At 40.1% G+C, this 12,999-nt stretch overlaps 1 protein-coding gene across 3 annotated transcripts in view; it reads right to left on the reverse strand.

Annotated features, from left to right (window-relative positions):
* Positions 1–12,999, reverse strand: part of MINDY4 (MINDY lysine 48 deubiquitinase 4) — a 76,478-nt gene that overhangs the window by 13,365 nt on the left and 50,114 nt on the right. For all 3 annotated transcript variants that reach the window (XR_004060527.1, XM_030943741.1, XM_030943742.1), the window contains exons 14-15: positions 9,478–9,541; positions 6,702–6,863 (exon numbers count right to left, since the gene is read on the reverse strand). Coding sequence is in view for 2 of the 3 variants with exons in the window: in XM_030943741.1 (XP_030799601.1) it covers positions 6,702–6,863; positions 9,478–9,541 (226 nt within the window). In the remaining variant the exon portion in view is untranslated. The remainder of the gene's footprint in view (positions 1–6,701; positions 6,864–9,477; positions 9,542–12,999) is intronic.

The following is a 12,999-nucleotide window of genomic DNA, read 5'->3' on the forward strand; positions in this document are numbered from 1 at the left end:
CTACATCTGTAGGGCTGAATTCCAAAGGCAAATCAGGGATATGTGACTTGCATACTTTTTATGATTTTTTTTTTAATAAGAGCTCCATGGTTGTGTTTTTATCAATATTCAAGTCAAGTCTTGATTTTCCATTACTCATTTTCAGGCAAAAGGAATATAAAGGGGGGAATGAATGAGATATCCTTTTGTGCTGCATTTCTTCAATTCCTATGGAGACTTCCCTAACCCTGATCCTCTCTCTTACAAAGCCCTCAAGAATGCTCATAAATTTCTGATCTTTGGGAAGCATCAACTTTTCAAAAGCAAGCACCTTCAAATGGCTCATTCTCCATCTGGTATCTCTGTGTATTCACACCATGGTGAAATCCAACCTACAGACAAGTATTTATTGTTGGAGAATTATCCCAACAGATCTGCCAGAGTCAGTGGATGGTACCTCACCATTCTGCCCTTATTTATCCCTTGAGCAAGGCCAACTTTTGCCATGTGTATTCCAAAAAAAAACCAAAAAAAACCACCCCAAAAACAAAAAAAAAACCCAAAAAACCAACAACAAAATAAAGAAAACAAAACCCCCAAAAAACCCAAACCAAACAAACAAACAAACAAAAAAAAAACCCCAAAAAAAACCCAAACCAAAACAAAAACAAAACAAAAAAAAAAAAAAAACCAACAACAACAAGAGAATGTGATACCCAAAGCAAGTAGGATAATTGGATATGGCAAATTTTTCTCCAGGAGTTTTATCACTTAACATAATTTCTCCTCCTTGCTTGTAGGACTTTACTATTCATTTTCCAGTTATAATCAATCATTCCTTGCTTTATGTTTCTTTCCCTGAATACAGCTGCTAGAGATGTTTATTTGAGAAGTAATCACAGCGTGTACTGGTTCCACAGAGGGCTGGGTTCTGCCAAACTGAGGAATTTCTGCTAGGACTGACAGGCAGAAAGAGAATTACACCAAGCTTTCAGAGTTACAGGCAACAGCCCATTGTTTGTTCTGTCAGGGTTTTATTCCCCACAGCTGCAGTGACCTTTTTCTGAAGGAATATTGAACAATGTTCCAGGGGTGCTCAGAGTGGAGTGTCAGCGGTGTAAAATCTAAAATCAAACACCTTTTCAGCAGCCCTTGGGGGAGCAGTGACACCACTGACCCAGGTGACCCCTGAAACACCAGCTCAGCCACATCACTGCTGTATCTGCAGATAATTGAGGGACACTGTGAGGGGGAAGTTATTGACATTGCCAAATACTTGATTTCAATCAGACTGAGAAAAATAAAATTATTGCTTGTGAGATCTGACATTCAGAGTATGCACTATGCCAGGTGAGACAGAAATTGAAGAGTTTTTAGCCACATAAAATAATAGGCATATAAAATAATAATAGCCATAAAAAATAATTTTAGCCATACAAAATAATAGCAAACACTACTGCTACATTGGAGCCTTAGGTAATTTCTCTGCAGCTTTGGATCCTGTTTTTCTTTCTTTCTTTTTTTTTTTTTGTAGAAAAGGAAAACTTTCTGACAATGAACTGGGGAAAAAAAAAAAGGACATGGCTGAAGAAGAACAGAAAGAGATGTGGTGTGTTAAATCTTAGGATCCCCAAAGCAAAGAAGACACTCCTGGAAAGCACTGGCTTCTGATTAAAGTTCCTTTATACTACCATGGTGTAAAAAGCAGCAGATGTAGGAAGGAAAAGAGACCTCAGGGTGCCAGGCAGATTCAAGATCTTTTCTTCATCCCTGTCCCACTCAGCTACTCCTCTGCAATGCCTCAAAAATGAAGAAATTTAGAGGGAGATTCAGACCCTCCCTCAGATTTCAGCATTTTGCCATTTCCTCACTCCACACAAAGTCTGCAGCCCACTTCAGGGAGTTACATCACTGCAATGACACAGACAGGGCAGGATTCAGCCCACAGAACATTCTGCATTTATTTCTAGGCCCTCCAATGCAAGTTAGCCCTTGAGCTTTGGCTGTAAAATCAAACAAGCAAGAGATGGGTATTGTCAGAAATTTAGACCCTCCCATTCACCAGTGATGCAGGGATCTGGATTAACTCCTACCTGAAGAATTTTCATCCTAAAAAGCACCTAAAGTGAGATGGGATAAATCCAGATCCACATGCAGGTGTTTATAATCTAGAGAGACATGTGGGAAATATCTGACTTCTCATTTTCTGCTTTACCTGTTTGCAAAGCACACAAAGCTCTTCTGAACATGTGGGCTTTGTTATCCTTATTGTCTTAACTAAAAACTCTGTGATTTTCTTTCATTTGGAAGGATGTTGGCAGGGAAGCAATGCCAATACCCCAGCAACAGTGACTGGCCTCTGGGAAAATAACTGACCACAACTCAGAGGACAATAGGGCTTCATTATAGAAAATTTCAGTTCCAGGCTAGAAAGGGAGATGTAAAAACAAGGAATGAAGAACAGATTTTCTCAAAGACTTTTTCAGCCTTGTTTCGGTCAAATTTGAACGTACTCCATGTTTTTGCCCACAGTGATGCTCACTGAAGTCTTACAGAAATAGCAGCTTCCTCTGCTGCACCTACAGGGCACAACGTTTACCCCTATTCCTGAAAAAAGAACTGGAAAATTGGAGCCAACCATCAGTTTCCATTTTGCACTTGTGTTTTTGTGGTTGGTTTCTCAGAGGAGGTGGTTAAAACCCTCTTTCCAAACTTTCCCCTCCACAACCCCACCAATGGCCTGGCTTGAATCCAGCCCATCTGATGGGGATAAGGGATTTTTTAGGGGACACATTTCCCTGGGAAGGAGGTTATAGGAGGGCAAAAACACAGGTGAGGTGCCAAGAGACAGAGCATGTGTGCTGAATTTCATCATTCAGGCCTTGTCATAGCACACAGTGGTTTCTTCAAAAGGACCAAAGATAATATTTCCCATCTGTGGAATTTTAATGAAGACATTCTGCTTGTTTCTGTTGCTTTGCTCTGTCTTTTTGAAAAGAAATAGGGAAAATGTGTGCAGCTTCTTTTGTGTCAATGCCCTCCCCGTTTTCAGAGAAGCAAAAACTAAAAAGCACCAGGTCCCTTGAAGTGCTGGGACAGTCAGGAATCAGAGTGGGTGAATTTGGGAGGTTTGACAACAGCAGTTTTAACTGACAGAACAACTTAAACCAGGAGAGAACTGGTGAAAACAAAGACAGATCAGAGAGAAGGCTCAAAAGTGACAGATAACTTTGAATATTTCCATTTCTTCACATATAACAGCACATACCTAAAGCAGTTTCAAAAAATATTTCAGAAGGATGGTGAAATTCATCAGCCAGCACCACACTGCCTTTAAAATGAGAGATTCAGACCTGTACTCATCCCAGTTCAGGCAGGAGCTTACTTTGACTTTTATTCACCCATTACCCCTCTGTGTGAAGGGGAAAGGACACTTGCCACTCTTGCAAAGCACAGATCTGCTAATAAGAAGTGGCATGTAAATACTATTTATTATTGTTATTATTATCATTATTCATGTTAATTAGAACTGTGGTGTTTGTTAATTGGTTGTTAATATTATCAAACAATTAGAAAGTTATGAATTATAATAATGATAATAATCTATTTAAATTTATTACCTGAGAATGCAGATTATTTTTCCTTTTTTTTTTCACTGCAATTTAATGCCTGGCATCAACATAAGGAGCCTCTTCTTCCATCTCTTCCTATTTTTAACATCTCAAGACATTTTGAAAGAAAGAATTTCATCATTCTAAGTCTTTTCACCTGCAATTTTAATGTGGCATTTAGGCCAAAGGCTCTGACCCAAACACAGGGATTTTCTCACCCAGGAGTGCTAAAATTGGTCCTGTGCCTCATCCCCTTCTCCAAGGTCTTGTCACTGCTGAGAAACCACTCAGCTTCCCTGAGACAGAACTGCTGCATGCTGCAGCTCAGCAGACAGAGAAAACCCCCTGCAATTTCATCTGGAAATGTTCCTATTGCTTGACATGCTCTAAATAAATCCCAGGAAACCTAAAAAATCTCAATTTGGGCTTCTAAGTTAAATGTGTAAGATCACATAGAATTGATATTGCTTAGCACAAAGAAAAGAAACCCCAAGATGTGTAACTTGCCTACTGAAAAGTAGCAGAATTGGACTTTTAGCTATTTTTCCTATTAAAATCCAGAATCTCACTGTGAAACTAAACATTTGCACATGAAACAGATGGAATGGATCCATCTGTCATTGTGAAACGATTTGCAGCAAGTAATTACACTGCAAAAACTCCACAGAGTTTGGTGATATGTCAGGACTGAGAGTGATGACTGAGCATGAACAATTGCAGGCAAATTACTGGGGCACACGTTTTTCTCATCAGCAAAGATAACACAGGATCCACTGGAGGAGGTGAATGGATGGGGAACAGAGGCATTCTCCAGGCTGGAAAAAAAGGGATGGATCATTTTCTTTGGATTTACCACTGCTGGAGTTTGAGGATTAATTCACATGCCCTCACAGTATCTGCAAGTCAAAAGCCATGCCAAGGGAGGTGTGGATTACACACAAATGCCCCATTTTTATTAGAAAAAATGAGATAAAATGCTAGAGAAGTCTTCTTCTATGTGGATTCACTGCATCTAGCCCGGAATCTTGAATATCCTGAAAGTGTTGGTAAGTTGGAACAAGTCTAGAGCAGGGGAATAAAAACAAGCCTTGGACAGGAAGTGCTGATAAAAAAGGGAGGCACTCTTACATCAGCTGCAAATGCCCAGCGGATGGGGATCAATTGTTCAGGGGGCAGCTTGGATTATGAGGGAAATTATAATTAGAGGAAACTAAGTAAATGAAGAGTCTGATTTATTAATAGTATTTCCAAACACAGGCTGTGTAGTCGATATAAAAATCTCCAAATTCACAAGGACCTGCAAATCTTTATTTGCATTTATTCACGTTTTGGAGCAGAGATGGATAACAAAAACTGTAAGATCACAGTTATATGTACTAAAATCAATGAAAAAATGGTCATCTGAACAAAAAGGCAGAAGCTTCATGGATGTAGATTTTTAAAAGAAACCCTGCTATATAACAGGACACAAAAATATCCTGAGTTATCCCCTGAGAGATTGGCTGGATGTGACCTAAAGGGAGATTTCTGACTCCAGTGTCTATGATTCACCATATAGCACGCTCAGGATTTTCTTACTCCTGGAAACAAAAAATAAACCCAACCAAAACTGACAGTCCTTTTCCATGGCTGGCTTCAGTTACCAGCCTCAGAGCCACACTGTAATTGGATGCTGAGAGGAATAAAAGAGTCACTTTGAAAGACAAATTCTATTCTCAGTTCCACCTCTGCAAACTGCCACTGACATTTCTTTTTCCTGAACTGCTCTCAAGTTTATAACAGGAAGCAGAATCTGGCCCCTCACACAGAAGCCACAGTGGAGACTCCCCAGTTTTGGGCCAAAATCCACCAGAATCTGACTTTTGTCCCAGCCCTAAGCAGACACTGCCTCTGAATTGAAATGCAGAGAACACCCAGATATTCTTAATAAAAACCAGGACAATTTGCAGCAGACGCCCAACTAGAGTAGACTCTTAAAAATAAAAAAAAGGAAACTATGTCTACTGGAATTTCTGTAACTGATTAAGTCACTGGCTTGGAAAAACAGATCCCTGCTCATGAGTCCAGCTGCCATGTAAGAGCTCAGTAGTGGAAAGAGATCCCCTCCACCTTATAATTTGCAGAATAAGTGGAAAATGGTGTTGGAATCTCTGGGTAACTAATTTTATTTTTAGAGGGCAGGTGGGTAAGAAATAGCTCTTACCTGCCCTGACCTCATTTACCATTTTGCTCCTCCAGAGTAATTTTCCTCACTGGAGAATGGAAAAAATGCTGGAGTGGTGCATAACCATTTTTTGAGGGTTTAAATGTCACATTGTTTATAGAAAAGAAAAAGAAGTGTGAACTAGACACAGAAGCTTATTTATTTTTAGTCCACTCTGTTCTGAATTAATCTGATTTGGGCACACTGATAAGGTGCCTTGACTGAATTCAAGCCTTTTGTAATCCTGTGAATAATGTAAATAATTGTGTTAATTAGAAATAACAAAATTTGTAGTTTGCCAATAGCAGGAGGAGGTAGCTGACTTCAGCCACATGGGAAGGAGTTAAAATCAAGCTTTGTTTTGTCACACATTTATATCAGATCAGTAAAAACACATCCCTTGGTAATCACTTTCAAAATTTATAGGGATGCTGCTGCTGCAAATGTAGGTGGGACTGCTACAAGTATCTAACAAAAGCAAGAGAATTTCAAATAATATTCCTGGATCTAAAAAAGATTGGCTGTTTGGGACAGAACATGTCTTAGGAAAGATGTCCATCCTGCCATCCTCCATCTCCTGTTGATGGAGAACTAGTGAAATCATTATACCAGCTTTTCCTGAGGTAAATTCACACCTGTCACACCTTTGAAAGTTTTAATCTATCATTTCATTTTCATGATGACTACAATTAAAATATGACTTTCAAGAGTAATTAAATGGAACAATCCCATTGCATTAATAGCTATTTTAATTGTCTTTAATTTTTTTACTGGTCATAGTACCACCACTACAGCACAGAAAAGATAAACTGAACCAAGCCAGTAATTTGTTTGCTGGTTTACCTATTCCATGCTGATTTTAAAAGGAACTGTTTTCTCTTTAATTAAATTTTTAATGGAAAGCCTACCTGACAGACATCATAGTGCTCAAATAGGGACAGCAAACCAATATCGCTGCGACTCGTGATGCCTTTCAAAATGATGATATTGCCATTCCCAGAGTCCAGCTCGATCACATTGTTGAAAACATTGGACACAGCTTTACCAGTCAAAAGCAAGTTCACCAATTCCTGTTTGGGACATGTTTGAAATAAAGAGGAAAAAAGAAAAAGAAAACAAAAAACCAAACAGTAGTTGATCAGCAGAAGACTGAATCAGGATTGATGTGAAGTTACACATGTACATGACCCCCAGTTTATGGACTGGTTTTTGGTTTATGGTTAAGATCAAAATTGATTATAAAAGGATTCCAGATATTTTGGTCTAAGTCTCCCAAAGTAAAATGAGGAAATTATAAAATCACAGAATATCCTGAATTGGAAGGGACCTACAAGCATCATCCAGTCCAGCTCCTGGCCCTCCTCAGACACCCCAACAATCCCACCCTGTTCCTGAGATCTTTGTCTAAATCCTCCTCGAGCTCTGGCAGCCTCGGGGCTGTGCCCATTCCCTGGGGAGTCTGGGCAGTGCCAGCACTTTCTGGGGGAAAAAACCTTTTCCAGCTCTGACCTAGACTTCTTGTCCAAAAGGATTGATGGCTCAGGTTTTAGTTTTTGTATTTTCAGGTTCTGTGCTGCTTTAGTGTGTGGGTCTGGGCTTCATATCAGGGATGGTGAGCTCTGTGCACAGAGCAGGGAGACAAAACAATTCCTGCTCCAGCTGGGCACCAAGGACAAATGATCCAAATCTCAGCCCCAGGAGCACAAACACCGTGGGCTGGAGAGAGAAAAACAAGCAGGGTGGGACTGCAGGGGCTAAAGCTGGAATGGGACAATGAACTGCAAGGTGCAAATGGAGCAGAACTGATCCCAGGGAGAGACCCCAGGAGCGCTCGTGCATTTTGGGGCCATTTTGGTTCATCTTGGGTGCAGCCCTGGCTGGGCTCTGGTGCTGCCCAAGGTGCATCCATGGAGGAGATCCTTTGAATAAATCCCTGCTTTATTCTTTAACTCTGTCCAGTCTCTGTTCTAGGTCAGCCTGCACAAGGCATCAGGATGCTGTGAGAGACTTTGGAAGCTTTGCTGAAGTCCAAATATTAGAGGAGTTTTCAATTTTCATCATTCTGGAGGCAAACTGCCGATAATTTATTTACTCTCACATCCAGCTATAAAACATCTCATCTAAGTGTTGTTTTGGGGTTTTTTAAATGAAAATATTTTGGTGTCCCCTCTTCTCTACAATGAAAAGTACAGCATGAATGGTATAAACCCTAAGCCTGCCTAGTACTACAAAACATTTCTGTATGTGCTTAGTGATGTATTTTGTACGCTGGACAAGATTTCTTACATTATGATTCTTTCTCACTGATTATTTCTGGAGGAAATTAGATCTCCTTCAGTAAAACATTTACCCATATGGACCCTGATCATCAAGATATTGATATTTCCTAGAGATGATTGCTGATTATTTCCTCTCCAGTTGAAGCAGGGGTGTGTCAGAGGCTAAATACCTGTGAGAGGGTGGGTGGCGTTTGCACATGTGAGTGTGCCTGAAGTTCAAGAACAGAGATAAGGGATACTTTTCTCTGCTAACATCCCACCATGGCCAGCTGGGGTGCATGAAAGCAGAGCTAACAGCAGACTGTGCTGCAGCAGTGAACCAGCTCACTATTAATAAACAACATATGGCTGAAACCAGGAGGGGAAATAACAAAGAGAAAGTTTCCAGAAAAAATACTGCAAATTACCATGCCCAAAGCCATGAATAACTCTGGTATGGCCAGTTTGGAACTGGTGTTAAAAATACTGCACACAATTACAGCTCTGTGTTTCTCCTGAAGGATTCCCCAGAGTTTATAGGCTTTTACTGACATTTTCAGCACTTTCATTCACCATCACTGATGTTCTACCACCTTCTTGAGGAACCACTGTGTGGTCACAGTACAGAAGTCCTCTAGAAACAAGAGAGGAGCATGAAACTTGTCTGTGGCAGCCAGAAGGGCAAGAGATGGGAGGAATGTAGAATCAGACATGGAACCTCAGGCACCTTTCTGGAGGGCAGGGAGGCAACACAGCAATATTTCACTGAAATCAACCAGGGAGTCCCAAAGAGGAAGATGAGAGGACTGCGAGGACATGGACACACAGGTACAGGCACATACAGGCCAAAAACACCAGCCTGCAAAGCAGAACCTCTGAAAGCAAAGACAACAATGTGCCAAAACACGAGGAAAAATAATAAAGGATGAAGGTGCTCGAGGATATGGGAATAAGGGAAAAACAAAAGGAAACTGGTGGAAACTTTATAGCATAAATCTCCACCAATTTATTTTCATAAATAATTTTTCCCATACCTAAAGGGGCTGCAAAAGAGCTGGAGAGGGACTTTTCCCAAGGGCATGGAGTGATGGGACAAGGGGGAATGGCCTCCAGCTGAAGGAGTGCAGGTTCAGCTGATATAAGGAAGAAATTCTTTACTGTGAGGGTGCTGAGCACAGGTTGCCATGAGAGGATGTGGATCCCCATCCCTGGAGATGTTCAAGAACAGGCTGGATGGGGCTTGGAGCAAGCTGGGATAGTGGAAGGCTGGTAAGTTTGGAACAAGATGAGCTTTAAGGTCCCTTCCGACCCAAACCATTCTGTGATTCCATGACTCTATGACTCAAAAATAAGAAATCCATCTCTCCCCAGAGGTCAGTTCACAGCAGAGTCACAGAACATCCCCAAAACTGGACCTTTAGCTCACCTGGGTGCAGTAGCCGTGGCTGCCAATCAGGCGGTTTGTGAGCACGTCGAAGTCATTGCGCACCCTGCAGAGGAAAACACAAATTTAAAACCAATCAAATGTCAATACAATTGCTTCTTTTCATTCTTTTCATCTCTAAATCTTAATGAGAAACAAAACCAAGCTGTTTCCCAACCATAAATATAGCCCTGTATTTTCTGAGTCCTTTCAAGGTGATTTTTTTACATGGCAAAAAAAAAAAATTAAAATCTCCACTAAACCTGTGGGAAGCAGAAGCAGAAATTTGGTAGAGCTTGGAGGAAACAACTGGAGAGGAGAAAAGAAGTCATTGTCACTAGTTAGAATTATAGAAATTAGAATTACTGCACTGTTTGTGTGACAGAATCACAGAATGGGTGAGGTTGGAAGGCACCTCTGGAGGTCCCTTTGTCCACCCCACCTCTGGTACCTGAAGCAAATTTCCCAAGTCCACATCTGGATGGTTTCTGAATCTCTCTAAGGAGACAGACTCCACAAAGTACCTGGGCAACACATTCCAGTACTAAGATAAGATCTGCTATTTGTTATTCCTATCATAAATCCTTGTAATATATCCGTATCATCTATACACTACATTGTGCATGAAAAAAAGAAAGAAAAAAAAAAAACCAAACCCCTCTAGGTGTACACATTTATAATGGTGCCGTGTGGCCCCTAATTATATGTTGTGACACCAAAGAGAAAACTGCACTGCCCATAATAATGGAGTAATGTGTCCCCAACCTAAGTTCACTATCTCATAACTCCTGGAATTACTGAATTAGTGATTGGTTGATGGCCTAAACCATAAAGGTCGTAAATGTGATCATTTTTTATCCTGAAGGTAAAATGGAATTGCAAACATTATTTTACACATGAATAAATGTTTACTCTAGGTTTGAGGAAGATCAGTGTACTATGTTCTGGGAGAGTTGTGGCAATAAAACCCACTGATTGATTCTATGGGTCATAAAAAAGCTATTTTCCTTCAATATAAAATATGCTGGTCTCAATTGTTTTGACTCCATCCTTATTTTGATATTGCTGCTGAGGTAGAGAGAATACTTGAATAATGATCAATTAAAACTTAGTTATTCTATACACATCCAGGCTCCTCATTCTCATTTGACTTGGCAAATCTATGCATACAAATATCCATTTTTCTTGACAATTGGCTCAATTAATTTTGTTTTAAATGAAAATATTTTGTTTCTGACAAAGCAGGAGTTGAATTGATATGGTCAGGGAAAAGCTAGCTGGAAATTTCCCCTTAACATTGATACACATGCTCCTTTAAAAATGTATTTATTAAGTAAAAAGACAGGACTTTTTATATCTTCATCCCAAACTTTAGATAACTATTTTTCATAGGTTTTCTTTGAATGCCAAAATCAGAATGTAACATATAATTTCGAGGTTTACAGCCCTAAAAGTATTTAAAATAATTCAACAAAAGTCAGAGTCATGGAATCACAATTCCCAAACTTTAGATAATTATTTTCTCACAGGATTTCTTTGGATGCCAAAATCAGAATGCAACATGTAATTTTGAGGTTTACAGCCCTAAAAGTATTTAAAATAATTTAAAGAAAGTCAAAGTCGTGGAATCACAATTCCCAAACTTTAGGTAATTATCTTCTCATAGGATTTCTTTGAATATAACGTATATTTTCAAGGTCTACAGCCCTAAGAGTATTTAAAATAATTAAGAAAAATGTCATAGTCATGGAATCACAATTCCCATTTTGAAAAATGCCTTTTATCCCTTTTGTAAAAACGCATTTCATGCCTTTTAAAAACACTTATTTTAAAGACAATTCACAAATCAGTGTCAGACATAACAAAGTGCCACTGACGTCTCTTGTCCGTGTGAAATCAAAGGAAAGGCTGGGGAAAGTGTGCCCGTGACACGGAAAACTCCCTCGTGCACCACTGCAAGGCATGGATGGGATGATAAAAATCTTTGGATTTTGGCCATTTTTCAGTTTTAGCAACGGCCTCATCTCGCCAGCGGCGCGGGCAGAATGTCCAACATGCGTCAGTCGGGGACAAGGGGACATACGCCACACACAATGGCAGGAAGCTCTAATTCCATCTGAAGGCACAAACAATCTGGGAGTCTGGAGGTGGATCTCAGCTCCTGCAGAAGGAGGACAACATCTGCCTTTGCAATCAGCCCCGCTGCTGAGGAAACCGACGTCAGGCGCGCGGCCGCGGGATTTACACCTCCGCTCAACGCGGGATTTACACCTCGCTCAACACGCTCAGGGCTCCTCTTCCCACCTGCCGAGGGCTCCCCAGCCTCTCTGCAGGTGTGTTTGGGGTGCTTCAGGTGCAAGTGCACCTCATGCTTTGTAAAAATATCAGACAGTCACAATTTTGTGGGTGGTTTCAGCCAGGTGAGGAGATGTTCATTGGGAATAGGCAAATCTGAAGTGTTTGTTCATTCTGCTGTCCTGGCTATCAGATGTCAATGCAGACATAATCTATAAACCATTACCATCATCATGACTGTCCCAGCATGGAATTTTCCATTTATAATTTTTAAATCACTTTAGAACAGAAAGAAAACCCATCATTTTGAAGCCAGGAACCTTTTAATAATCCCAGTGATCATCAGACAATGATTTAAGGCTTGACTCCCTGAATCCCTTTTTAATATACAACTCAACACTCCACGTGCTGCTGTAACAGAATCACAGATCAGTAAACAGACACTAAAAAGCAACAGTGTTAATGGTAAACATTCCTTTATTGTGCTGTATTATTGCTATTTTCCAGTGTTGTGATAGTTCATACCCCAGCTGGAGAGTGGGGTAGGAGAATGTTGGCTGCTAGAGCAGATCAGTGGGGTTTGCCTCTCCTGGTAATATTGTAAAGTCTGTTTAAAAAAAATATCCAGGCAGAAAGCAAGATACTGATTTTTAAAATTTCCTGGATAAAGATTTTAAATCAAGCACGTGCTCCATGTGCAGTTTTCAGCAGAAATCATTCCCTGCGCTGATATGAATCCAGAAGTTGACAATGAGACTCTGCTAAATTTCAGGTCACTTGTAAATGTCCCAGCTTGGCTTTTAGTTTTAGTTGTAATGTGTGTGATGCGCTTTATGCCTGCCTGAAACCAGGGAAGACAGAGTTTGGATTCTAAAATATGTACAGAATGTGGATGTGTTTTATTATGCTCACAGAACTTAAATAACATGGCACAACTCAGCTCCACATGGTTTATTCACTCTGAGCTGTTCTTTTAAAAAATATCTTAAATAAATAAATTTTAAAAAATAAATTTGCATTAAAGCCTTCTTTCCCCCCCAGAAAAGAGTAATTGTGAGCTGTTATCCTGAGGCTTAACTGTCCTTTCAGTCCTCATGCAAGCAAACATTTTTCTCACATTATTATCACACAAAATGAACATCATTATGTGGTGAAACCAAATGATGTGTAAGGTGGCTTCAGAGTAAAACCTTAATTTATAGCAACTGGAGAAATCTCCTCATGACAGAA

Source organism: Camarhynchus parvulus, chromosome 2 (assembly GCF_901933205.1).
Source record: "Camarhynchus parvulus chromosome 2, STF_HiC, whole genome shotgun sequence".
NCBI lineage: Eukaryota > Metazoa > Chordata > Aves > Passeriformes > Thraupidae > Camarhynchus > Camarhynchus parvulus.